Source organism: Triturus cristatus, chromosome 10 (assembly GCF_964204655.1).
Source record: "Triturus cristatus chromosome 10, aTriCri1.1, whole genome shotgun sequence".
Taxonomy (NCBI): domain Eukaryota; kingdom Metazoa; phylum Chordata; class Amphibia; order Caudata; family Salamandridae; genus Triturus; species Triturus cristatus.
This window is the reverse complement of record NC_140593.1, coordinates 1056843529-1056871135: the sequence shown is the minus strand read 5'-3', so window position 1 is coordinate 1056871135 and position 27607 is coordinate 1056843529. Positions and strand designations below refer to the sequence as shown.

General features: G+C 45.0%; 1 protein-coding gene across 1 annotated transcript in view; it reads right to left on the bottom strand.

Moving 5' to 3' along the window:
- The window catches only part of LOC146796556 (cytochrome P450 3A21-like), a 248516-nt gene extending 221634 nt beyond the window's left edge, over nucleotides 1-26882 (bottom strand). The window contains exon 1 of the mRNA XM_085629192.1: nucleotides 26745-26882. Coding sequence (XP_085485318.1) covers nucleotides 26745-26821 — 77 coding nt within the window. The 5' untranslated portion in view covers nucleotides 26822-26882. The remainder of the gene's footprint in view (nucleotides 1-26744) is intronic.
- Between the last annotated feature and the right edge of the window lie 725 nt (nucleotides 26883-27607).

The following is a 27607-nucleotide window of genomic DNA, read 5'->3' as shown; positions in this document are numbered from 1 at the left end:
AATTCAGACCGACACCGCTCTAACAAGTAATGCTGAGTCTGACATTATCTAATGTCTTTACTGGTCATTTTGCCAGTATGGCAGGGGCAAATCCAGTCATATATTGAGCTGTTTATGATAAAAGTGCAAGCAGTGTATTCTAGTTTGAACAGTTTATGATATACCCTCTATGAATCGACTGTAGTACCAGTTTACAATATTAAGGAGTCCCCTATCAACTCTTTAGAAGGATACTAGACTATTAGCTGGCCTGGCTCTAGGCTCTCATATGAGAACTGGAGCGGCAGCGATGATGTGTACACTAGCATGGCATCTCGGTGAACCAGAATGGATGCTAGTGTACATATCGATCCATAGAAAATTAAATCAGTCGTGAAGTCCGGTCCCATCCCATGCAGACGTACGAAATCCTTGCGGACATATCCCAGATCCATGGTAAATCATTTGTGGCCTGACTGAGGCCTCCCATTTATCTGGGAGCAGTTCGTACTTTGTTTGGTGCATGCAGCGCACATCAGGGACTTTCATTACTGCTAGTGATGGAGTGCAGTGCCAGTGCAGGGTGTGAGTGACTTACAGAAGCACAGGCGCGGATCGTCCATTGGGGCGTTGGGGCGTAGCCCCCCGCCTGCGCCCGCAGCTCCCTCGGTGTCTCTGAACTTAGTTTACTTAAGTTCAGAGATGCCGAGGGTGGGGGAGAACTAACTGACAATGCATGTCAGTCAGCATGACGTCGGACCGTGGGCGGTCCGGCGTCATGTTGACTGACATGCATTGTCACAAGCCAGGGAAAGGCAGCACAAGTGCGCATAAGTGGGCATGGAGATTAATTTTTACTCCGTGCCCAGTCATGCGTACTTGTGATTTTACTGCCTTGCGCATGCCCATTAGGAGCCCCTCGGTCTCCTAATGGGCAGGCGGCAGGCGTAGCATAAGCTGTGCCGTCAGCCAATCCTGGCGCTGCTGGCAGCGCCAGGATTGGCTGAGAGGGGTTGGCAGGCCCCTCCTCCAGTACCGTTACTAGTGAAGGCACCCAGGGGATCAGAGGTCTGAGAGCGAGGTGGCGTGGACGGGACTGGCTGTGAGGTAAGTTTTTTATTTTTTTATTAAATATTTCATTTCCCCCCCCGTGCGCGACCCCCCCCCCGCGAGCCGCGACTGAACGTAACCCCATAAAATCTTTGTCTGTGTTGATCTCTTTGAAGTTTATTGTGTCACTGAAACCTCTGCTTATGCCATGAGGGTTGTATGGCAGAGACGGGTAGCGGAAAAGGGCCTTCAAATTATTGTGCATTTGGTAGAATGATGACGGGGCAGTTTTGAAACATAGTGTGTCGGGTAGCAATCCCTTCCTCACCTCTTTGATTCATAAGGATGCCGGGAAAATTCTTTAACAAACCTTAGGCATGCGTTGTCCTTAAGACACGATACATATCATATTATCACCTTATTTGTCTGTCTCTGAGAACTGCATGTCAACGAGGCAAAGGGTAGATATGCTTGTAGAGTAGCCTTCGCTTAGCTTTTTTCAAAGTTTTGAGAAACTATCCCTCAGATGGGTAATTTGTCCATTCTTCAGTGTTTTGCTGTATAATTTCATTGCCTGATAGATAAGCAGGTTAATGTGCCTGCTGTAGGGAATTGTAGGAAATCCCCGACAGGAACGAAAGGGAGCTTATTTCTGTAGTTTGATGTGTACACCAAAAGAATGCTCATTTTATTAAGGAACTTCTGTTTTTCATGTATACGTTTTTCGACATGACCGATTTCTTTCACATTTTCCTTGATTGTCAAGTTGGTGAGCACTTAGAAGAAATTCAAGTTTAGGATGTGTGGTATATTCACATACAGTTTAATGTACAGTAGACTTATTCCATATATAAAACACTATTATTGAACATAAAAAGAGTGGTATGACAGGCTGACTTGTCTCTTGTTTTTCTAATGGTGTGTCCCTTTTGGTATGGGGGTGTTTCTTGTATGCCTTCAAGCTAATGTGTAGCAACTATTATATCTAAGAACTATTGCAGTGATATAATCTATTGTACTAAATTGGAGCACATGTTAAAAAAAAAAAACAATTTTTTCCATTAAAAAAAAAAGTCTTATTTTTGATTGACATCGAGGGTTTTATCGTAGATTGACTCTTCCTAATAATTCAATCACTTGATCAAGTGGGCTGTGATATGGAAGGTGCTTTATGCATCCTCCTTTTAACCTTGCGCTCACAATGGAGGCTTGTCTACTTCTTCCATCCACTCAGCCCCCTATAGTAAGGTCTGTTAATGTCCCCATCCTCTAAATGACATTCAAAATGGCAGTAATTTGCAGCACCTCCTTACCATTACCACTGGATTAGTGAATGCCACATCCTTTTTTCCCAGCCCCAAGTGTGAAGATTGTATTGTAATTGCCTTTCTATAGCGCTTACTATCCCCACTGATATGTGAAGATTACAGTACACACTAGTTGACCAGTGGCAACAGATGTGTATCTAATATTCAAGTTTCCCTACATATTTCAATGCAAGTAAGGCTTAATTTGTGCTAGAGTTTGCCGGTGCTCAGCAAGACACTTATTTCTTGAAACCGGCACATATTTAGAACAGTACACTGGTGGGCAGAAGTAGCCTTCTTGTCTTTGTACATGGTGTCACTATCCCTTAGTCACTTCAATCATAACTAAAGAGGCCTTGCAGTGATGGATCCACTGGTACTGTAACACCAACCCGTGAAACACCATGATAGTGTGGGGTATGGCTGAGGCAGAGACCCAACTGCCTGAGTTTGGGAATCCACAATTCACTACGACAATCATTTTACACCTCACGACTTTCAAATGTCAACAGCCGCCACTGCAGAAGCAGACTGATGTACATCCAGTGGGACTTGGTGGATCTGTGAACTCTGGTGTTGCCTGAGCCTCGATGCCTTTTCCTTCTGCTTCGCCCTGAAAGTAACACCAACTCCCTTCAATCAGCCAAAACGGCGCCAGCGTCACATAAAGGAGCCGTCCGCCCGTCCTCGGTCCTCCTCCCTTCCCTCCCTGCGCCGTTTGTGTGACCCTTTCACAGTAGGAGCCGAGCACTGCGCGGTAGGCCTCTCCAGTCTCACCGTGTAATAATGACAGAAACGGATTCATTCCAGAGACGTGTTAAGCTTTGTACTCGTTTTGTAAATTGAATTTATGTTTGAGTGTCCGGGTGCGCAGGAACTGGGAAGCGTTACCCGCAGCGGCTTGAAGCATAGGGAAGACGTTTAAATTAAGAGAAGAGGTGACGTTTTAATAGCTTCTGTTGGATGGTGCAGGAATTCACCCAGAAATATCTCTCCTGTCATGTCCAGTTTGTTTTGCTTGCAAATTGCCTCTTTCTCTTTGTAGAATTATCTTTGGGCTTAAATAGCTCGCTGAGAGGGAGAGAGAGAGACAACTGCTTGGGAAAGTCCCTTACTGTAAAGGCTTTCTGGGCACTTCAATATTGCTTAATCGATTGAAAGGATTGCTTTATGTTTGTGAAGCAAATGACGTCTGTCGACACATTTACATCTTAGTGCATTTAATAAGGCTTATGTCGTATACACACTTTGTGCAAATCCTTTGTGTTATCTTTTGCATACACATCCTTTGGTAGACCTACAGACGGCAGAGCACATGCGTCTTTCTCATAAATGAAAAACCGGAACTCGAACGTACCCTAAGAGATCTGTATAAACAAGTGAGGCTGAACAATCGCTCTAAAGCCACACGGGCTTTTCGAATAATATTTTGGCTAAAATTATTAGTTATACTCTGTAGTGAATCCACTTGACAAAGAGAGACTGCAAACTTCAAAGATCTTCAGGTACTCTTTGTTATAGGGCTGTGGAAAGTTTTGCTGCCATATTCTAGTGTGCATAAGAGAGCGAACGCAGGGGTTGGCTGAGCTGTCTATCTTGAAGGCTGCATTAGTTCTGGAACTGTTTCATGCTGTCTTATCTAGTGAATGTCCATATATGTGCTCCAATACCTTGTTTGTGACCTGTGCCCATCAGGATATCCTTGCGTGTTCACTTGTAATCTGGGAGGTATGTGCTACAGTCTGTAGTCCCGATAGACATCTTCTGATATTGCGTTCCTCTACTAACCCATGGGCTTGCCCCATTTTTATTGTTTTAACTTGTAGATGCGGTTTTGATCGCCAAGGAGTGTCAGTCTTTGAATAAGATATGATGACTTCTATTTGTATCCTTAGTAGCTTTTCATCAGCAACTTAACTTCATGCACCAATTGTGCAAGCAACAAATGTTCCTTTTCTGTCACTGCGTAGCAATTTAGAGACAGCTCCTACGCTTACACAGAGTGATTCTGAAGGGCCACAGTGCAGCAGTCTATCTCCGGCTTCACCCAAGCTGCACCTCTGATGATTGGAGCCACGAGGGGGGGAGAATTGTGCATTTCGAGGGCTACTCAGTCACTGGGGCCGGCTCGCGCAGGCAGGGACACTGCCGCCCATATGATTCATGTGCTGCAAAAATGTTAGATATCCTGGACGTTCCCCAGCACAATGCTCCTACTGTTGCCTCATCACTTTCATTAACCTGGAAGCTAAAATCTAGGCCAAAATTCTGGCAACTAAATTGTGCAAAGCTGCTCAGTCACTGATACACAGTGACCAGAACGCCGTAGCCTTTATACCCGGTCGCAATATGAGACACTCTCTAGACCAGGGTTACTCATAGTATGGCCCGCAGGCCGCTGGCGGCCCGCCCGGCCTTCATTGGCGGCCCGCGGACCTTGTTCGATTACACTATGCCGCAGTTCCTTCCTTGGAGTAAACAGGGAAGTTGGCCGCAGGAGCAAACGTTGTGAATACGCTTGAATACGTATTCACAACGTTTCCTCCTGCGGCCATCGTCTCTGCTTACTGCTTGCCTCTGATTGGCCTGCCTGCCTCTGACGTGTTGGAATCCCGCCCTCTGATAGGGTTCCCAAATCACACTGTCTGCTACAGTGTGATATCCGCTCCTCGCATGTCACTGTGTTGAAGGAGCCTATGTTGCCTCTACTTCAGAGCAGATGGTCCTTTCCCCTGCGCTCCTGTTGGAAGTCTGTGGATTTTAAAAGGAAAATAACTCTTGCATGTAACACTTGTCAAAAAAAGTTGTTGTTTACGTTTATTTAACACGATTCGACTTGCGTAACGTAGTCTCGTTAACATATTTCTGGTTAAAAGCCTGTTTTTTAAAAGTCCAGGTATAAACTGTTAGCTGACTATGACCTGTCGTATTTTTGACAACCGTCTCTGAAATTCCATTTTTAACCGAAACTTCAAATCTATAAACGTGTGAACTTGAATTGATCTTTGAGGGTGAAGTGTTGTATCAAGAACAGCGCGGCTGATTCAAGAGTGCTCTTTAGAAGTAGAACTAAGCATCAAAGACATTGTGAATAAGAGGCCATGACAGACCCAGAGTGACCGAAAATAGTAAAAGCAGTGCACCCGCGTTCAGTTTTTTGGGATTCCAATGAAGTATTCTTCTTGGGAAAAAATCAACCAAATGAACTAGGACTGCTCAGAAAATGAACGCTAAGAGCATGCAGTCTTCCCACTCACTAATTTAAGTTAGCCCATGAATACACCATCCTGTACTGCGGATTGTCCAAAGCTCTGCTTTGTGTGTTAGCCGTTTTGAAACACGGTATGCATGCTCCGATATCTCTGCATTCTTGTAATCCACGACTGCCGGGTCTAGGCTCACCCCACACATCTGGCGCTGCCCCCTAGCATTCAGAATGTTTCCTTCGATTTCTCTCTCTTCCATCACGCTGAGTCGTCCTAGGCCACGTGTGCCACTATACAAAATGTTAAATAAATTGACAGAAGGCATGAATTGCATATATATATATATATATATATATATATATATATATATATATATATATATATATATATTCACTGAAAAAACCATAGGTTTCACACACGTTATAGTTAGGAATTAGCATTTAAAAAACCTTGCAAATTCACTGAAAAAACCATAGGTTTCACACATGTTATAGTTAGCTGGACATTTTACTGATAAAAAACCAATGAAATTCCCCCGTTATAGTTAATGCAGGCAACTATAACTCACGCAACCGCAATCCTCTGCTGATGCTAATACTGTATTTAGACACTTATTTGCCCATGTCTTCTTCCATTAAATTTTAGCCATACATATATTGCAAATATTTTTTTTTCATAAAGACACATATGTCATCAGCAGAGGATTGCGGTTGCGTGAGTTATAGTTGCCTGCATTAACTATAACGGGGGAATTTCATTGGTTTTTTATCAGTAAAATGTCCAGCTAACTATAACATGTATGAAACCTATGGTTTTTTCAGTGAATTTGCAAGGTTTTTTAAATGCTAATTCCTAACTATAACGTGTGTGAAACCTATGGTTTTTTCAGTGAATTTGTACGGTTTTTTAAATGCTAAGTTACTTTACGCCATTCGTGGCGTGCGCGCCCACTTAACGCAGTTCGTTCCGTGCGCGCACGGTGCGCTTCGCGCACCGTGCACGCACAGTGAGCACGCGCACCCACTTTACGCAGTTAGTGCCGTGCACCGCGTGCCCACGTTACGCTGGATGGGCCATGTACGCACGATGCGCTTCGCGCAGCGTGCGCACATGGAGGACATATTATGCGCTTCGCTGTGAAAGGTAAGCTTTTACATTTTTAACATATCTCAGAAGCCATGCACAAATGGAGCCCTTCGGGCAGCATTTGCACACGGGGTGGGGAGAGTGTGGATAATTTGTTTTTTTGTTTGTTTGTTTTTTTACCGTACGCGTACGGTAAGCGTAATCAGCGATTTTTCGAAAAAAATTAAAAATGGATTTTTGCCCATGGGGGAACTGTGGGGACCCATTAATCAAGGCTAGGTGGTAATGAGCTGTCTAAACAGTCCCATTACATGTTTTTGGCCTTTGTTTTTCCTCACCCCTTAAGAGTGCGAGAGAGAAAATGGCGGCCGCCGCATCCTGGTTTCGAACGATTCGAATGTTTACTAAGATCTAACAGCCAATCAGAATCGCGCTCGCGCACGTCACCGTACGCGTACGGTAAGCGCACCGTAAGCGCACCGTAAGCTGGCTCAGATATATATATTGATTTAAAGGCTATTTTCTCAGAATCTACTGAACAGATTTACACCAAACCTACAAAAGGCACTTCCTTGACCTGTAGACTACCTCTCTGCCAAATTTCAAGTAACTCTGTTCAGCCGTTCGGGCTGTAGCTGTGTCTAAAGGTCCTATGGAAAAATGCATGGGAAAAACGCGTTTTGGGACCCCCCTTTTATCTCAGCCCCCGCTTGACGAATCCCCCCGAGACTTTCAGGGTAGGAGCGGAGCGTAGCTCCCCACCTATTTTGAAAATTTCGCGAGGATTCGTCGACCGGCACCAAAGTTATTCCAAATAGAATGTTGCGGTTTTCCTATGGAAACAGGGTCCTAACTATAACTACCTACTGGCGACCGCCAGTAGGTAATATATATTTTCTACTCCCCCAATTGTAACCGGAGAACCTTCACAAAAAGGTTTTTTTTTTACTCTAGCTCCGCCCCCACTGACCCCGCCCCCACTGACTCCACCCCTACCAGTGCGGCCCTCGGCCACTAACCACACTGTAATTTTGGCCCCCGACAGAAAGTTTGTGAGTACCCCTGGCCCACCCTATATCGAGTGGACGAGCAAATGGCAACTTTTCACTGACTGCAAGTGACATTGAAAACTGTGAAATAACCCACACAAGCTGTGAGAAAACTCACATGGGGAGGGTAATTTGTATTTTTTTTTATTTTCAGAAAAGAAAATCCCGCTTTACGATTTTCTTATGTTAAAAAAAAATATTTTTTTAATTGAAAGTTTGACGTATTGCTCTGTCATGTTGACGGAGCCCTTCATCAAACTTTCTATTCATTTATAGGAAGCGCCATGACAGCGGTTCCTGGAAATGCAGGAGATAACCCACTGGGCTGCCGGACATCTCTAAATTTGACAGACGGACTACCATTGCCATGACTGGAGTAAAGTACTGCGCCATGGCGGCAACACTAAATCCATCTTCCTGAGTCTAAATCAGGCCCCTAGTTCTGAAAACGCCCACCCTCTTTCCACCCTTGCTGTGATTCCTTAAGGCAGAATGGATCACCACTGGATTTGCTGGGTGCGGAGGAAGAGCATAAGACTGGAAGTCTGCATACCCCATGTGAATTGAATGCTTTGTAGAACACCACACTGGTGGAATAGGAGCTCAGGGCCAGCTTTAGGGCAGTGCGGCCGGTGCCACTGCACCGGGCGTCAAGCGCGAGGAGGCGCCATTTGTGCTCATAAAACGGCACCATTCGCATCGCCCAAGGGCTTGCAGTGCGCACCGTTAACACGCTTTCATTTCCACAACGTCGGTACTCGTGGAAATAAAAGTAAGACACTTGTGTTCATGACATTGCAGATTACGTAGATTTACTGCCAGCCCCACCCTTACTGCTTTCTAGTCTCAGAACAACTGCCTGGAGCTGTCCGGGAGACAAAAAACATGTTGTGTTCCTTTTCGTGTATTTGCAGTGGCACACAAAGTGAGCTATGTTCTTGGTAGTGCATTAAAGGTCAGTTTGGTCACATTAATTGTTCCATCAAAGTGTTTTACGTGACATCCATCTGTTTCATTTTTAAAATTTGCAATGGAAGGCAGCTCTGAAAAAAACCATATAGTAAGTAACATTTTACTTGGTACAGTGTTTAAAATGTATACGGAAAGCAGCAACATTCAACTTGGTGTAGTGTTTAAGATTTGCTGCATGCTGTTAAAGGTTAGACCTGTGAATTAAAGTCACACAGAACAGGAAGATTGCAATTGCATAATTGAACTAAAAACTTTAACATTTCTGTCTGGATGAATGTTATGGTGACATTAAGTTTTGCCTCCCCTACTTTTAAAACATTTCATTAAACATGAACTCCCAAACACCAATAAAAGTTTGGTGCCTACAGTTTATTTTTGCTACTATGCCTGCTGCAAAGAACCATACATTGCAGATTACTGAACTGTATTTGAAGTGGATAGCTTAGTGGGTTACTGCTTTCGTCACAGAGATCCTTTTGTTACTTTCAATTCATCGGTTACAATCCTAATAAGGTACAGAGACAAATGAACTGTCACTGAAGAACTGCATGGTATAGGTTAGAACATTGTTGTTTACACCAGTCTTTTATTATCCTAATGTTAGTAAAAAAGGTTCGTTTTGGTTGAAATATATTCTTATTAGTGAAGCCAACCCCAACCACTGTGTTATGTTTTAAATCTCTAGACGAAATTATCTTAAAATATGCTGCTGACTGGTGGATCACATGTGATTCCTAAATCTTGTAATCCTCATTGTGTTATGTAATGTTTCCTATAGCCTGAATGATTAATTGTCTCTATATGATGTGTGCGTGATGTAAAGTGCTCTGACATACTACACTGGTAGGAGTAGTGCTATAAAACAAAATGTATGTAAGAGAGGGGCCATGGAGAGATGAGGGGCAATGTTGTAGGGTGGTAGTGTGAGAATCTGTGGAGCAGAAGGTCATGGGTGGGGGGGCACCAAGAAAGACAGTGGCACAGGGCGCCACCAGCGCTAAAGCCGGCCCTGCATGGGACATCCATACCTGGTCTATAGCCACAGTTCTACTATGTCAGGTTTATTCTGATTAATTATACTGCATGCTGTGGGTGCTTTATAATATGGTTGACGCCAATTAATCATTCGGGTCCTTAAGCCTAGCTTTTGCAGGTTGTTGCCTAAGAAGTGCCAGTTAACGCGATCAAAAGCTCTTTCTACTTCTAATGTAAGTAAGCTCACTGGTGTCTGTTTCCTTGCAACTTTTCTATTATGTGGGTAACCCATCTGATGTTATAGTTGGTTTGTCTGCCCTTAATAAATCCAGATTGGTTCTCCTCTATTAACCCAGGAAGATAGTTTTTCAACTAATTGGCATTGCGATAGGTCTGAAAGCACACATTACCTTGTGAGTAGCAAGGCACAGAGCACAAGCCTTCGCAGCCACTATCTGTGAAGTGCTGACAAGAGGGACTCTGCCTTAAAGATAAGCATGAAACCTCCCTAAAAGCCTGCCTTCGCATACCTGTCCAGTCCACCCACCTGGTAAAAAGCTTTGCCACTGGCCAGTGGGTGTGCTGGGGCATTGTGATGTCACAATTGGCTTGTAGTATGTTATAATAAGCCACAGCCCAAGGTTGTTTCTTATCACTGCAAATTCAGGTGGAACGGTAATAGGAAAATCATTAACAGGAGTTCAAATGGAGGTTATCAGTGTTATTAAAATAATTACAGCAAAACAAATAATGGGGCCAAGGGCTATGTAAATGCTTGTTCATACATGGGATATCATGAAGAAGTAAAACATTTGCCCCTCATTACTAACACCCAATGGCAATACCAATAACTCATACTAGTGGGCCACAACCTGTGGTATTGCCACCCATGGGAATCCGTGACACACACTTAGGGATTCAGCAAAAGCTTAGAAGATAAAAAAATATAAAATTACGAGATCTATAAAGTGTACGAATATAAAGTGGCAAAATGTGTATTTGTTTGATGAGTGCTTGTTTCCTTAGTTTTTGTGCATTGTTTTGTGGGTTCAGATCATCGTAATTCCATAGGCCAGAGTCCCCGGATTCCAATAATTACTCAGTGGGTGTCCTCTGATTCTAATAATGACTTATTGGAGGTCCAAAGAAGTCAAAAAGTTAAGAACCACTGACTTATACCATTTCCAGGAGACCTGCTTCAAACTGATACTGCTAACATTTCTCACTCCCTAAAAAAATAACATAAAAAGGTACTAAACATGTAATCGATGTGTTTTATTGCCTGTAAATTCACAAAGCTAGTGTATGTTGATGTAATAAATGGATTAAAAATGGAACTTGCCCCGTATTTTTTTTGACCCGATGTTAAGTGACCATTTTATTATAATTGGCATCTTTAAATAGTACTGGAACTATGACCAAGTGTTTTTGGGGTATGTGATGTGGAATGTTAAGATCAATGTTCATGAGATAGTCAACATAAAAGCAAGAAATCAATAAAGTCTGCTCCATATGCATGCCAGAAGAGAAGGTCTTTTTGGAATATTCGGAAATTCGACTTGGTGAATGACAGCAGAGGGATTTCCAGGGGATGTTGTCTTGTGGATCCAGGGATCTTTCCCACTTGTTTATTACTCTTTCTAGGAAACCACACTCCCTCAAATTGGGAGTATAGTAGAGACAGAACAAAATACATTTGCATTGAACAGTTGATTCTAAGTTGGATTCAATATAAGGGAGTGCAGTCATAAATAATATTTCCCAACTATACAATGAACCAGCCTATTTTCTGGTGTTCTCAAATGATGAAAAAAGTCATTCATCAAGATCTTTTTCCAACAGTCTTTTTACCTTCTTTTGCTCAATGACATTAAGCTTGAAATTGGGCCTAGTAGGTATTGATCGAATAATCTAAAATGAGATCTGTGAATATTTTTTTCATGCTCCTGACCTTGTATAGTTATAGTTCTTTTAAGATCCCAGCTGAACATTAAGACAGGTTATTTAGATTAGTAATAGTAATTCTGACTGGTTCACGAAAAATAAAGGATTACCAGACCTAAGTCCAAAAGAATCTTTGATTGTGAGGTAGAATATATAGTGTTCGACCTGGCATCCTTGGCATGGCTTTCTCCCTAACCTTTTGCCTTCAGACTTCCTGTTTTGCGGACTTCATTTTTGCTGGCCTTAGGATTCTACACACTTTACTACTGCTAACCAAAGCTAAAATGCTTGTGTTCTCTCCTTAAAACATGTTAGATGGGCTTATACTCAATTGGCATATATCATTTATTTATCTGTGCATTCTTTGTAAAGTGGCACTTCCTGTGCCTAGGGCCTGTAAATTAAATGCTACTAGTGGACATGCAGCACTGATTGTGCCACCCACTTAAGTAGCCCTTTAAACATGACTGCCATTGCAGCCTATGTATGTTTTAGTTTTAAATTACTATTTCAACCTGGCAAAATAAAACTTTTGCCAAGCCCAAACCTTCACTTTCAATACATATATGTCACACTCAGATCAGGCCCTGGACAGTCCAGAGGACAGGGTGCAATGTATTTAAATGTAGGACATGTACTTTTAAGTTTTAGATGTCCTGGTAGTGAAAATCTCTTAAGTTTGTTTTTCACTACGGCAAGGCCTGCCTCTCCCATAGGATAGAATTGGAGTTATCGTATTATTATTATTATTATTATTAAGCTTATAAAGTGCATGGTTACTCCAATGGGGTGTCCCCGCACTAGGACATCAAAAACCATACCACTCGTTAGGTAGGTTATTCCAGACCTTAACTGCAAGAAAACCAGAGGATCTACCTCCTGATCGTGCCTTGCGGACTTTAGGTACTACCAACTTAGCAGTGCCCATAGATCTCAGGTTCCGGGTGGGTCTATACGAAGTGAGTAATGGGCACAGGTACCTCGGCCCTTTCTCGTTGACAATGCTGTGGTTTAAACACCTAGCCTTAAAGGTAATTCTGGCCTGTACCGGAAGCCAGTGTAGTCCCTCAAGGCAGCACCCACCGACGCCCGCCTAGGGATGTTCAATATCACCCGGGCAGCTGCATTTTGGACCTGCTGTAAGATGTTCAAATTGCTTTTTGTGACCCCCAGATAGAGGACATTGCAGTAGTCCAGGCGGGACGTGACCAGGGCTTGCACACTGGGCTTTTTTTGCATCTAATGGCATTATATCTAATATTTTGCGCAGCAATCTTCGAATGCCAAAGCATGTTCTAGCCACAGCTGATATCTGCTCTGCAAATGACAGGGTGTTGTCAAACCAGACTCCCAAATTTTATGCTTAACTTTGGGAGTCTGTGTTGGGCCCAGTTCCTCCGGCCACCACAAGTGTGACCATATACATGGCTGTTTGCCAACCACCATCACCTCAGTCTTTCCTGCATTTAGTTGCAAGCAGCTGAATTGCATCCAGTTTGCAAGATCACTCAGGCAGGCTTTGAAATTAGGTGCAGCTTCTGCATCCTTTTGCTCCAATGTGACAATCAGCTTGGTGTCATCAGCATATGACACCAGTTTCACCCCATGTTTCATCACAATGTCTGCCAGAGGGCGCAGGTACACATTAAATAAAGTTGGACTGAGGGCCGAGCCCTGTGGTACCCCTTGAGACAGCGGACACACCTCAGACTTAAAAGGACGTTATAGGACCTGGAAGGATCTATTCTGTAAGAAATGCTTGATCCATTCCCATGTGCCGCCTGTGACATCAGCCTCCCACAGACATTCCGGCAGAAGGCCGTGGTAGACCGCATCAAGCGCTGCACTCAGGTCCAATAGATCAATGCCGTTGTCCTTCCCTCGTCAGCTGCTATTTTTAGAGCCTCAGAAGCCAGGAGTAAGGCCGATTCCATGCTGTGAAGCGCCCTGAACCCCGATTGGGTTTCGTGGAGAACCTGCTTTTCTTCCATAAAGGTAGTCAATTGGACGTTAAGATGTTTCTCACCAATTTTTGCACAATAAATAAGCAAAGATACTGGTCTAAGATTTTCCGGGAGTGCCGGTTCTAACTATGGTTTCTTTAGCAGTGGCATCACCATAGAGTGTTTCCAATTGCAAGGAACCTGCCCTGAACCGAAGGACATCTTCAGGAGGCTGGTAAGAACTGGCTTCCTTCCCTCTCAGTAACAGCTTCGGGGGAATCACATCTAGGGGAGATCTGGATTTGACTGCTTCCATACATTTTAGAACGTCACTTTCCTCAGGAGGGTAAAAAATAAAATTATTCTCCACCAGTTAATCCTTTTCAGCAGTAGCAAAGCTATAGTTCCTGCTACTATCAGGGAAGGTAGGATATATTTTCTCTATCTTTCCCAAGAAGAAACCAGCTACTTTATTACAGTAGCCTGACGAAACAGGCAGTACTGCGGTAACACGTTCTTGGGAAGTAAGTTGTTTTACCATATTAAATAAGTTCTTAGAGGAGTTTTTAGTTGTTTCAATCTGCTCAATGTAAAACTCCCTCTGCGCTCTCCTAATTTGTTGATGGTAAAACTTGAGTGCTTCTAAATATTTCAGCTTATTTTCGTTTTGATAGTTCACCCTCCAGCAGTGTTCAAGGCGTTTGCATTCAGTTCTCAGTAGTGCCAGTTCCTCTGAGAAGCATTCCGCTGATGGAGCTTGTCGGGCACTCTTACAGGGTTTCAAAGGTATTAAGGAGTCTACCACCTCCTTAATCCACCGAGAGACTTGTTTCTCTGCTATCTAGGTATCAGCCCTTAATACCTGTGCTCTTGAAGCCAAATTGTCCCTGAACGCGACTTGGGGGAGTGGCTCCCATCTCCAGGTCATTATGGGCTCAGGTTGCTTTTCTAAATTGAAGGGGATCTTTCTCGGATTTACAATCCTAACTAGGAGAATCGAGTGGTCAGACCAAACTAAAGGCACAGGTGGTAGTGCTTCTATTTGAGTGCTGTTAGCGAACATAATGTCTAATATATGTCCCTCAATGTGTGTGAAGGTATGGACCAACTCTTTTAAGCCCATGTCTTGTAATCCCTTTATCATTTCACAAATTTCTCGATTGTCTCTTTTGTCAAAATGTACATTCATATCTCCCAAACTAACAAAATTGGGATAGCGTATGGTATAAGGGGGTACTATCTTGGCCAATGTGTTAATAAATACTCTTGCCGGGCCTGGAGGTCCATAAATAAGGAGACCCACCACTGACCATTCGCTATTTAGGGACATCTATTGCATTTAATAAGCAGTAACTTCCAAATGGGAACAAATAACCATTTCATCTTTGGTGTCTTTGGAATCATAATGAAACACCCTAACTTAAGTTGATAACTTATATTGAAGTCGGATTTTAAATTAAAATCTTTAAAATACCACATTTATAAAGTTGTCATTTTCCTGCCTTAGCCATTTGGTGTCTGCAGTGTGACCGATGCTGTGATCTACAGGTCTAAAAGCTTCACGTTCATCTAACTGTTAGAGTAAATAATGTTATAATATTATATCGCCAAGATTCCATTGTAGACAGTTTTCTTTGGAAAAAAAAGTAATTATAAATAGGAAAGCTGAACATCGAAGATCTACCCCATCTCTGGCTTAGTGTCCTTTAGGTTAGGTTTGTATTTATAGATGTGTAGAAGTTAAAGATTTAATGGCGTGTTGTTCAGCTTTAAATTAACTAATACTTGTATAGTTAGAGGCTCGCGTAACTAATTTCAGCATCAGGGGGGCGCTAGGTGGCGCACTTGCGGAATGGCTGCCACTGAGTGAAGCTCCCGCAGTTCGGCATAAATATCTGTAATTTATCCTGTCCGATTGAGCTAATTTCATACACAACCAGGAGTGTCGGCCAGAGGAACTTATGGGGCATCGAATATCGTGATTGCAGTGTCGAGAGATGGCCGTTTATATTCCCTGAGCGGGCCTGCTGCAGCGGCCGTGCGGGGACTGTTGGGCACTGCTGGAGGACAGCGGCGGACGAGACTACGCTGCATCGGGGCTTCCCTCGTGGAGTCCAGGCCGCAGCGGAGTATCCCTGATACCATCGCCCGGGTGAGTGCGGCTGGTGGGTCGCGCCCCGGCATTTGACGAGGTGGGAGTCGCGCTCTTCCTGCATTGGAGCGTGCATGATTGCGATGCGAGGCGTCTGATGAACGCTGGTGAGCGGAGCGAGCACCACGTTTGGCGGTCCGGCCATAGGCGGCGGCGCCATTGCTGCTAATAGCTGACTGCACCCCTGAGCACAAAGCGGCGGGAAGCTACCCACACCTGAATCCTTGCTGGAGGTGAGATCTGCGCTGGGGTAGCGGCCGGTTGGCTGAACCGAGGAATATCTTGGCAAGTGGATTCTTTGTCGATTGCCATCGGGCGCTGGAAGTCAATACACCCGGGGGGTCTGTGCCGAGCAGGTGAGGCAGTGTGTTGAGTACTGTACCTGGAAGGGTGCGTGCCCTTCGATAGCGGCGCGACGTCGCTGGTGCCTGTTGCGCGCTGTCCTTTGGACCCCAAGCAGTGGCGGCGAGTGGAGGTCAAGTTGGCGCCCTGTGTGGCCGATGCTGCTCGCGGATCTGCCGTCCTGGGGCGAATTCTGAACTTGCAAACTGGTGAAGGCCTACCGTACTGCATACAATCATTGATATTCGCTGACCATGTGCAGAGGTGGGCCCTGATTGCGGGCGGCGCTCCCCCGAGGCGTGCTTGACCTTCAATTAAATTCCCTATTTGCCTGATATCTAGAAGCCGCTGGGGATCCGGCCGGCATAAAGACCTATTGCGCATTGGAGGCGTCAATCCTGATTTCGATATGCCGGCTGCGGCGGATGGCTGGTGGTAGCTCGTATATTGTGTGTTGAAGAGCTCGGTGGAGACCCCTGGGTGGTTGAGGTTTGCGGGAATCTGCCACATATCGCTGCGATCTGCTGCTCAGATATTAGCTGGGGAATTGCTTCAGGAGTGTGACGACTGAAAGGCTGGAACAGTAACATAGTGGTTGACCGCGGCCCTCAGTTCCCCAGTTCGCTAATACTTCAAAGCTGATAGCTGGGAGGCCGTGGAGGTGGTGGATCACCCTAGCAATGGGGAAGACAGACGCGAAACAACCACGTATTAATTTTGATGCCAAAAAATCTATGCGTTCCCAAGCGACAGAAATGGACATGGGCACAGAGACAGGTGCGTCGGGTGGCGATGCTGGCCCTAGCGGTGAAATGAAAGCGCTTATGCTAGAGGTCCGGCAAGGCCTGACGACATTGGCAGATAAAATGGACTCCATGACCTCTCGCATAGACAGCATGGTACATAAGCTTGATCAACATGGGGAGCGCATTACAGAAGCGGAGCGTAGGATCTCTGACACCGAGGACACAACGACGCAGCTCCAAAGTAATGTTGCCCAAATGGATAAATTACTTAAAATAGTCGCTGCGAAAAATGAGGAATTGGAAGCGAGAAGTCGCAGAAATAATATTCGCGTGCTCGGAATCCCGGAAAGTGCCAACAAAGGAAAGATGGAGTCCTATATCGAGAAACTACTGCTGGACACCATGGGGTCTGAAGCGCTATCATCCCCTCACTTCATTGTGGAGCGCGCGCACAGGGCGCTTGGTCCCCGACCGCCCGTATTCTAAATTATAGAGACCGGGATACTATTCTGAGGATAGCTCGTGAGAAGAAAACACTGCACTTCGATGGCACTCAATTTACAATCTATCCAGATTTTACAGCAATGGTACAGGAGGACAGACGGCGATTTCTTCCGGTGAAGCAAAAGCTGCGACAAGCCAAAATAGAGTACGCGATGCTATACCCTGCGCGGCTGCGAATTACACATCAAGGAAAACAGATGTTGTTTACCAAACCCCAGCAGGCCGAGGAATTTTTGAAACGCCTCAAGAAGTCTAGGGAAGATGCCGGAGCCCCGGAAGGCCTCGATGCAGTGGACGAATTACTGACTAGTGACGCTGTTGTGTGTGTTCGATGCCTCTGTCAAGTCGTTGCTGTTGCATGGGAGGGAATAGGAGATCTGGTGGAGTGGATGGAATTGTTGGGCAATGGAAGGTCCATGGTGTTTCACTCTATGTTTCCAATTTCACGATGCCGGCTCAACGGTTCACTAATGCCGAACACCTCACTGACTCTGATAGAGGCGGGTGCCCTCATCTTATTGCCTCGGAGTTGGTGAGGGTTGGTGGAGTCACCTAGGCTGATCCCCCACGAGGGAAATCCCCTGGTAGATTATGCAATAACGCACTGGTTGTTAAATGGGGGGGGAGGAGGGTGGGAGGGGTATATTCCTTGGCATGATTGGGATGTCACTGTGGGTGGAGGGTGGGGGGGAAGTTGAGGGGTTTTGTTCCTGCTTAATGTATGTTTTAACAATGTTTGCAGACTTAGAGATACACAAACATGGTGTACTAGATGATTAGCCGCTGAAAGTGAGATGTCACGACACACTACACAGTCACTAAGGGAAGATCTGCCGCATCCTAGCCTACGGTTCATCACTTGGAATGTTAGGGGGTTGGGAGATCCACGAAAGTGTAGTCAAATTATCTCCTACCTTGATCGCCACCACATCCAGGTGGCCATGCTACAGGAAACCCACATGGACCCTTTGAGACCGACGGTATTTGCCAGTAAATGGGCAGACCACAGAATATTTGCTTCTTATTCCTCCTATACACGAGGGACGGCCATATTGATAAAAAAAATACCCCTTTCACGTTTATAGGCTCAGCCACGGACCCTCAGGGACGCTATGTGTTGGTATGGGGCCGATTGGGGATGGCTTCAGTTATTATGGTTTGCTGCTATGGTCCCAACATTGATACGCCTGAATTTTTCTCTGTACTTTGGGGTACGATCATGGAATTGGATTCTGCACAGGTGATATGGGGCGGTGATTTTAATGTGGCCCTTCAGCCTTCTCTTGATAGGTCGAATCCTGTCCCACATCACTACACCAAGACACAAGCGGTTATGATGGAGATACTTCAGGAGGGCGGCCTGGTGGATGCATGGCGCCTTCGCCATGCGATGGTTAGAGAGGGGACACATAGTAATACTTATGCGGGATCCTGGGCACGATTAGATTATTTTTTGCTCTCCAGGGATCTTGCTCCCTCCATAATAGCAATTACTCATCTTGCTAAAACATTTTCCGATCACTCACCTGTTCAGATGGAGGTTAACATGCCCGGCTACGATGCACCCAGGCGGCATTGGCGATTACAACCTACAGCCCTTCTAGATGCAAGTTTTCACAGGGAACTGGGAGAAGAGATACATGATTTTATTAATAGAAATAAAAATTCGGTTGACTCCATAGAAATATTATGGGAGGCCTTCAAGGTCACCATTCGAGGATTCTGTATCTCGAAAAGTTTTGGGGTCCTGAAAGATCTCCGAAACACACTACAGAAGTTGGAGCTGGAGCTTAAGACGTTAGAACGTGGGAAGGTAGGGGAGGGTGGTACGCATATACAGCTGCAGTTTAAGGAGAAGCTATCTGACTATGTAGCTCGGCGGCCCGAGAGTCCAATTTTAGGGGAAAATACTGGAGGGCGAGAAGGTATGGTGAGGGGGAACGCCCTGGTGGGGCACTGGCAGAGATGATTACGAGACGTAGGGGATCGCAGAAAGTACTGGAAATCCATGACTCAGATGGGGTAACTCACATAGACAATGCGGAAATCTTAGCCTGTTTTACCGCACATTACTCAGCATTATACGCCTCCCAACGCCGGGGCGATATAGAGCTTGACAATTTCCTGGGGGATGTTGCGTTGGGGTGGCTAGTGGATCATCATAGAGAATTCCTTAGTGCCCCCTTTGAGCTTGATGAGATTAGAGAGGCAATTATGCAACAGAAATCTGGTAAGGCACCAGGACTCGATGGTCTGCCAGCCGAATTTTACAAAGCCTACATTGATATCATGGCCCCGGTATTGAAGGACGTGTACCTGGAATCTATGGAAGGTGGCAAGCTTCCCCCGTCTATGAGGATAGCAATGATCTCATCATTGCTTAAACCTGGCAAGGCCCCTACCTCATGCGACTCATATAGGCCTTTATCTCTATTGAACTGCGATACTAAAATCCTGACTAAGGTCCTTGCCAAAAGACTGCTGCTCCTAATAGATAAACTGGTGTTACCTGACCAATCTGGCTTTGTGCCTGGGCGGGATACCTCGCATAATCTCCGTACACTGTTTTCAATACTTCAAAACGTAGCGCCAGAACTGCCCATGGCTGCGGTCTTTCTTGATGCCACGAAGGCATTAGACTCTGTGGAATGGGACTATCTCACTGCAATACTCGGCCGGATGGGCTTTCCCTTGATCTTCGTTTCCTGGATACGCCTTCTATATACTTGCCCCACTGACCGGGTTCTCGTAAATGGACATATCTCAGCCGAAATTCCCATATCACGAGGCACCCGACAGGGGTGCCCACTATCGCCTCTGCTCTTCGCCCTTGCGATAGAGCCATTGGCCTGTAAACTAAGGCAACATCATCGAGAACGTGCTCTGCGCTGTAACATGCGGCACATCCTAATTTCGCTCTATGCCGACAACATGAAGTTATACGTCAGAGACCCGCAAAATAATCTTAATCCACTCTTACGTGAATTTATAGTGTTTGGGCGTTTGTCGGACATCCATATTAATTGGGCGAAATCATTGATTTTTCCTCTCACGCCTGCAGTGGCTCAGTTTGTGCCTGATTTTCCTCTGGGGTGGTGTGAAGCAGACCTCCGCTATCTGGGGATTCAAATTGGGACTACTCGAGATGAGATTATAAGCCTGGCATACAATGTCACGCGTTGGATGGCTCTGCCGTTGTCTATGGCTGGCCGTGCCTCGCTGATTAAAATGGTGATACTCCCGCAGTTTTTATACCTCTTTTTGAATATTCCCTATCCCCCAGGACGACATTTTTTTGCCTCTCTTAGAACAGAATTGCTGAGATTATTTTGGGGGCAAACAGCCTTGTCTGAAATGGGCTGTGTTCACACTGCCATACGCGCAAGGAGGGTTTGATCTACCAGATTTTGAATTATACTATACATGTGCGCAGGCAAAGCATGCGTACTATTGGATGAACACCCCGAGCTTTATGCCTCAGGTTGTCAGATCCGATTCCGTTGAGTGGGGCGGTTTATGCACATACAGTCACGGCCTGGCTCAACATAGGGCGACGTCTTGGTGCTGCAATGTTATATTCACCATTGATGCCTCTCTCTTATCACCCACAGATGCCATTATTGCAGGAAAAGGGGTTTCTTAGGTTATGCATGCGACTAAATATTGGCACATGGGAGGACCTTTTTCTACACTGTAGATTTCGTTCGGCCGATCAGTTTTTCCAGCAGACAACTCCCACGCCGTTAGATACTTTTCTGTATTTACGGTTGCAACAAGAGATGCGGAATATACTCCCGGAATTTCCCAACGAGCCAGACTCGTTAGTCCCGTTCCATCGTATGTTGAAGGCAGATAGCCCAGGGCATATGGTCTCTATACTATATCACACGGTACATGCTCTTCAACCAGAATATACACATGCGGCATTGCACCACTGGTCCGCTGACCTGGGATTTGACCTGTCGCTTGAACAGTGGGGGTACTGTTGTAGGCAAGTTGCACGCAATTCCGCTAGCTGTCGATTGCGTATTATTCACTTTCGGTACATTCACCGTATCTATTGTACACCTGCAAAATTATACAGACTCAAGCTGCGTGATAATGACAGTTGCGACCGTTGTGGCAGTCCAGGGGCCGGGTTTATGCATTTGGCATGGGAATGCCCCAGGCTCTCAGAATATTGGTCAAAGGTCTTTGAAGCACTCACACAGATGACAGAGGTTGTGGTTGAATGTAGTCCACTTATGGCACTGTTAGGCTATACTGAGCAACTCCCACAGGCGTACCGCCGATACGTTCAGCTTGCACTTCTTTTGGCAAAACGACGGGTTGCATGCAGGTGGGGAAGAGGGCGTGCCCCCAAATTAAAAGAATGGCTTGAGTACTTGATCTATAGTCAAGATCAACACTCCATTTATGCAGAAACATTGCCCAGCAGCTCGAGACCCAAAGATATATGGGGACCACTTAAACAGTATCTCCTGCTACACGCCCCAGGAGGATCCTCATAGGTTACATTGGTTGGCCTGGAGTGTCAATAGCAGTACTTTGGACGTAGAACCGTTTGGCCTCCTCCAATCAAGGGGATTATAGGTAAATGCTTAACTTTATGGGACCCGCCGAAAGATACAAGAATGTAGCATGGACTGCTCGCCTGTGAACTTATACGCTGGATGTGGACTTCAACACGGCGAGCGGGGGGCGGCATGTATTGGATTATGTATCTCATTGCTCTATGTTGATGTAATGTGTGTCAAGTATGAAGATGCTGCAATGATTGTCTGCAGTTTGGATTTGGTGCGTTTGATTGTATATAAGAAAACTTAATAAATAAAGTTTAAAAAAAAAACTAATTTCAGCATCAGGGCTGGACTGGGAATTGAAAGCAGCCCTGGCAAATTTTGCCAGACTAGCCCCCGTCCGGCGTGTTTAGTGAGCGAGTGCAGCGAGCGAGCCCGACCACTGCTAGGAGGGTTTGGGGGGGTTCTCCCCCAATAAAAGTTTTGGAAAAAGACAGACCAAAATGGTGAATTTTACAGCACATTTTTCATTACATATTCAATTGTATCAACTTTCAAAGCACAGTAAATAGTCAATGGTGACCTTAAAGAGCACCAGGTTACCCGCCCAGTCATATGTACCCATAGACATTCTTTCAGAGAGCACCAAAAATAGACACAAGTAGTGAATCAGAGAGAACAAAGTAAAAGTGAGACCAGCCCCCACTAGGGGGAGTTTGGGGGGGTTGTCCCCCCAAGAAAATTTTGGAGACACAAAGGCCAAAACAAAGCATTTATCAACACATTTTTCATTGAATGTTTACTACAGGAGAGAGTTTATGTGAAGCAGATTAGCAGATACGTATGTCCACTTACTTTGAGGAGTTAATAATTGGCATATCCCACTGCAATTGTATCAGCAGCAAATAGTTACAGACCCTACCACCAACCATTTAGCCTAACCATGAACATGAAGCATAGGTTGTCCTCAAGGGCACTTATGTGACAATTCACTTTATGACAGGCATGTGCTTTACATGTGCATCGCATGTGCGCAGCCTTTTGAATCTCAAAAGAACCTGGAGGGGACTACGGAGAGTAATCACATTTGAATAGATGGATATATGGATGGATGGATGGCTAGATGGAAGGATGGATGGATGGAGGAAGGAATGGATAGATGAATGGATGGATGGGCTTTGATGAGAGGACAAAGATGTCTGCGAAGGACATTGTAAGAGTTTGGACCGTCAGCTTTATCACAGTATATCTAAAATAAACCCCAGTGCACCATCATATATTATAATCGCACGGCCTATGCACTCATTGTGTTAATGCATTCAATTAAAAAATCTGGGTTTACAATCTGGCAGATCTGTCCCGTCTCCCACCCATACAAAGCCGAATAAAAGAGTAGTAGCCATCTCCACTTCTTGTTAGGGCAGACACAATGCCTGCACGCACCAAATCAAAAACTTTAATTATGATGATTGTCATATTGCCAAGGTATTTAAAATGATCATTTGCCCTTAGAAGGGTAGACACTTCCTTACACTTCCTCTACATCTATATGATCACCTGCTATCAGCATATACATCGATTTCTCCCATTTAACTAAGAATTCAGACGTGTCCCCACATACATCCCATATATGCATATCTTGGCAAAGATCATTCAGGGTCTTCTATGCATATTAAAATATTATCCGCATTTAGAAAAATCCTGTCTTCCTTGGATGACCCTTCACCGAAACAAATGATCTACACAATAGCACTGGACCCATGCGACTGATTGTTCAATAACCTGTGTAAACAGAAGGGGCAGGAGGGGGCACCACTGCTGGGGGGTGGGGGAAGACAGACAAGGTCCTATTAACCCAGACCACCGCCCAGGTGTCCTTAGTGAGGACCCTCACATGCCTCTAAAAAAGTTTACCAAAATTCATCCGGGCTGGTAGTTGGAACAAAACCAGTGCATTGAGTCAAAGCCTTCTTAAAATCAATTAAGACAAGGGCCTGCTCTTATTGCAATACTGGGATCATTCTAGGGTGACAATTAGATGTCTTAGTCTAGAGCAGGGGTACTCACAAACTTTCTGTCGGGGGCCAAAATTACAGTGTGGTTAGTGGCCGAGGGCCGCACTGGTAGGGGGGGAGTCAGTGGGGGCGGGATCAGTGGGGGGCGGAGCTAGAGTAAAAAAAAAAACTTTTTGTGAAGGTTCTCCGGGGGTGGGGGGTGGGCACAATTGGGGTAGTAGAAAATATATATATATATATATATATATATATATGCAATTCATGCCTTCTGTCAATGTATTTAACATTTTTTATAGTGGCACACGTGGCCTAGGACGACTCAGCGTGATGGAAGAGAGAGAAATCGAAGGAAACATTCTGAATGCTAGGGGGCAGCGCCAGATGTGTGGGGTGAGCCTAGACCCGGCAGTCGTGGATTACAAGAATGCAGAGATATCGTGGCATGCATACCGTGTATCAAAACGGCTAACACACAAAGCAGAGCTTTGGACAATCCGCAGTACAGGATGGTGTATTCATGGGCTAACTTAAATTAGTGAGTGGGAAGACTGCATGCTCTTAGCGTTCATTTTCTGAGCAGTCCTAGTTCATTTGGTTGATTTTTTCCCAAGAAGAATACTTCATTAGAATCCCAAAAAACTGAACGCGGGTGCACTGCTTTTACTATTTTCGGTCACTCTGGGTCTGTCATGGCCTCTTATTCACAATGTCTTTGATGCTTAGTTCTACTTCTAAAGAGCACTCTTGAATCAGCCGTGCTGTTCGTGATACAACACTTCACCCTCAAAGATCAATTCAAGTTCACACGTTTATAGATTCGAAGTTTCAGTTAAAAATGGATTTTCAGAGACGGTTGTCAAAAATACGACAGGTCATAGTCAGCTAACAGTTTATACCTGGACTTTTAAAAAACAGGCTTTTAACCAGAAATGTGTTAACGAGACTACGTTACGCAAGTCGAATCGTGTTAAATAAACGTAAACAACAACTTTTTTTGACAAGTGTTACATGCAAGAGTTATTTTCCTTTTAAAATCCACAGACTTCCAACAGGAGCGCAGGGGAAAGGACCATCTGCTCTGAAGTAGAGGCAACATAGGCTCCTTCAACACAGTGACCTGCGAGGAGCGGATATCACACTGTAGCAGACAGTGTGATTTGGGAACCCTATCAGAGGGCGGGATTCCAACACGTCAGAGGCAGGCAGGCCAATCAGAGGCAAGCAGTAAGCAGAGACGATGGCCGCAGGAGGAAACGTTGTGAATACGTATTCAAGCGTATTCACAACGTTTGCTCCTGCGGCCATCTTCCCTGTTTACTCCAAGGAAGGAACTGCGGCATAGTGTAATCGAACAAGGTCCGCGGGCCGCCAATGAAGGCCGGGCGGGCCGCCAGCGGCCCGCGGGCCGTACTCTGAGTAACCCTGGGGTGGGAAGTCAAATGGCCAAACCTCCGATGGCCCTTACTGTGTTGGGCTGTCGGAAGTGTATGTAGGCGGCAGAGACGGAGTAGTCTCCAGGGGCGTAACACAGGCCCCCCTCATCCCCCGCGGTGCGGGGTCTCCCCGAGCTGCAGGGGGCCCCCTCAGCACAGTACTCAGGCCTGAGCGCTCCGGATTAAATCCGGAGCAGGGGCCCCTCCGTATACATTGCAGGGGGGCCCCTTATACTTTCGTTACGCCACTGGTAGTCTCTGACCTCTACATACTGAAGTGCCACCTGACTCTAAATGAGGCGAGCGGAACAGTGCTTTGGCAGGAAGGGTGTGCCGCCACAGTTGCAATGGAGTACCCTCTACGCAAAAGTGGAAATGAGGCCAAATACCTTTCTGGATAATGAGACCCAAACAGGAAAGGAAGGAATTAATTGAAATATCAGAAAAACGGGAGACAATCATTCACAACTGATCAAATACTGAGCTTCTCTCCTGGAAAGTAGAAATTAGTTTAATGCCTCAGTAAATGAAAGGATAGCTCGGTGGTTCAATGCAGCTGTTGTAGAGATAGACGCAATCTTTGCAGGTTTGACCATCCTGTAACCTCTACAGATGTCGTGTAGAGGTTACATTGTAGACCTCAATATTAGGAGACCTTCAATCTTGGCTGTTTCATGTGACAAAATTGTGTGATCCTGGGGCAATCACTTTATCTACCCATGTCTCCCCTCTACAGTATCGAGTGCCGCAAGAGTCACTCCATAGTCCGTGGCAGGAAAGAAATATGAATGCAGTCACAGCCTCTGAACGGAAGTGCAGTTTTTGCAGCCACGTATTATAAGGAATAAAATGCCACTGTTGTCTGTAAAAAGGACAGCGGAAGTCCCCTTCACGTTCTGTGGTCTCGAAGAGGCGCTGGGCATTAAGTCTTCTTCCTCTCAGTGATCTTAAAACTCTTTAGTAACCTGCAATATTCTCACACCGACCAGTACTTTATTCAGTGTATAATAACAATAATACATTTATATCACACACATGACAAACTTGTCACTCAGAGTTTAATAACAGATATTTTTACCCACCACTCATTTTGTTCACGTTGGAAAGATAACAGACTGAGCCAGCCCTGCCAGGATCAAACTTGTGTCTTTTAAATTATGCAGTCCACAGAGCACTGCAGCTGGTGCCCTGCCCACTGGGCTATTGAAATACCCGAATGTTGATGAATGTGCCCTGTTTCCAGTCCAGTTCCTTCTGCTAACCTCTGAAACCCCTCAAGCAAGAGCCACCTCTTATTTTAGTTCAGTTCTGCAGCTATCCCGTTTGTATCTGGAACGTGTACATTTGGAAATCTCCTCATGTAAGATACTTGGTTTTATTGTAAAGCGCTCTGACACCTTTGGGTGCTATATAAAATTGCATAACTAAATAAATAAATTCAGGCTGTTTAAAGTTTATGAAAATAATTTGCGGTTCCTTTTAGTTGGACAGCCAGGCAAAGCATCACCGTTCAGTACTTACAGAAATGAGACCGTCACGAGCACAACAAGCAGAGTCCACGTTTCCATGGAGAGGTTTGGAAGAAAGTCCATGGCCATGGTGCCCGGTTGAGTCAGCGCTGCCTTTGCCCTCTGGTCTGAGGTGAACGCTGTTTTCACAGCTTTTGGGGCTGGGTCTTGTATTGTCCCTGCATGTCACTGGTTGGTCGATAGGTAAACCAATTGCAATGCTGCTTGTCTTCTGATATGCTAATTTATCTCAAGCAGGATTATTTAACTAAATAGATCAGATTACACCAGCCGAAGGGAATTGTTGGTCCTGGAAATGTTGATAACTTGTTTCACTAAAATAAACGTCTCAAGCGCTGCCTCATTTCTAATCAGTAAACAACCTTAGTTAATTGTGTCACCTTCAGATATTTATATATAAATTAATCAGACATGTATATAAATTCACTATGATTTGGTTATTCTTTCAAAGTATAACCATGAGTTTAATTTCTCCTTTTTGAGGTAAATAAAATGAGTTATATTGATCTGTCGTTTACAGTGCTTTGAAGCAGTGGCGGTAGTACTACACGCACCACTTATAAATTCCTGTGATAAACCCATGGACGCTCAAACAGGCAAACAAGAACCAAACTTTCGAAAGAGGCAAATTAAGCAAACGATCAAACCAGCCTTCGTGTGAGGGTAGAAGAAGGTCGAGAGAGTAGCCAGGGGGTGTGACGTGGGTCCAAAAGCTAAAGAATGAGCAGCCAGCTATGAAAATGTTATAACAATTGTCACGTAAAAATATGATAATGTGTGTTCTAAGTGAAGTATGCATACATGGGACCACAGAATTTGGTCAAGTGCAAAAGATAAGATTTGAACCCGAGTTTT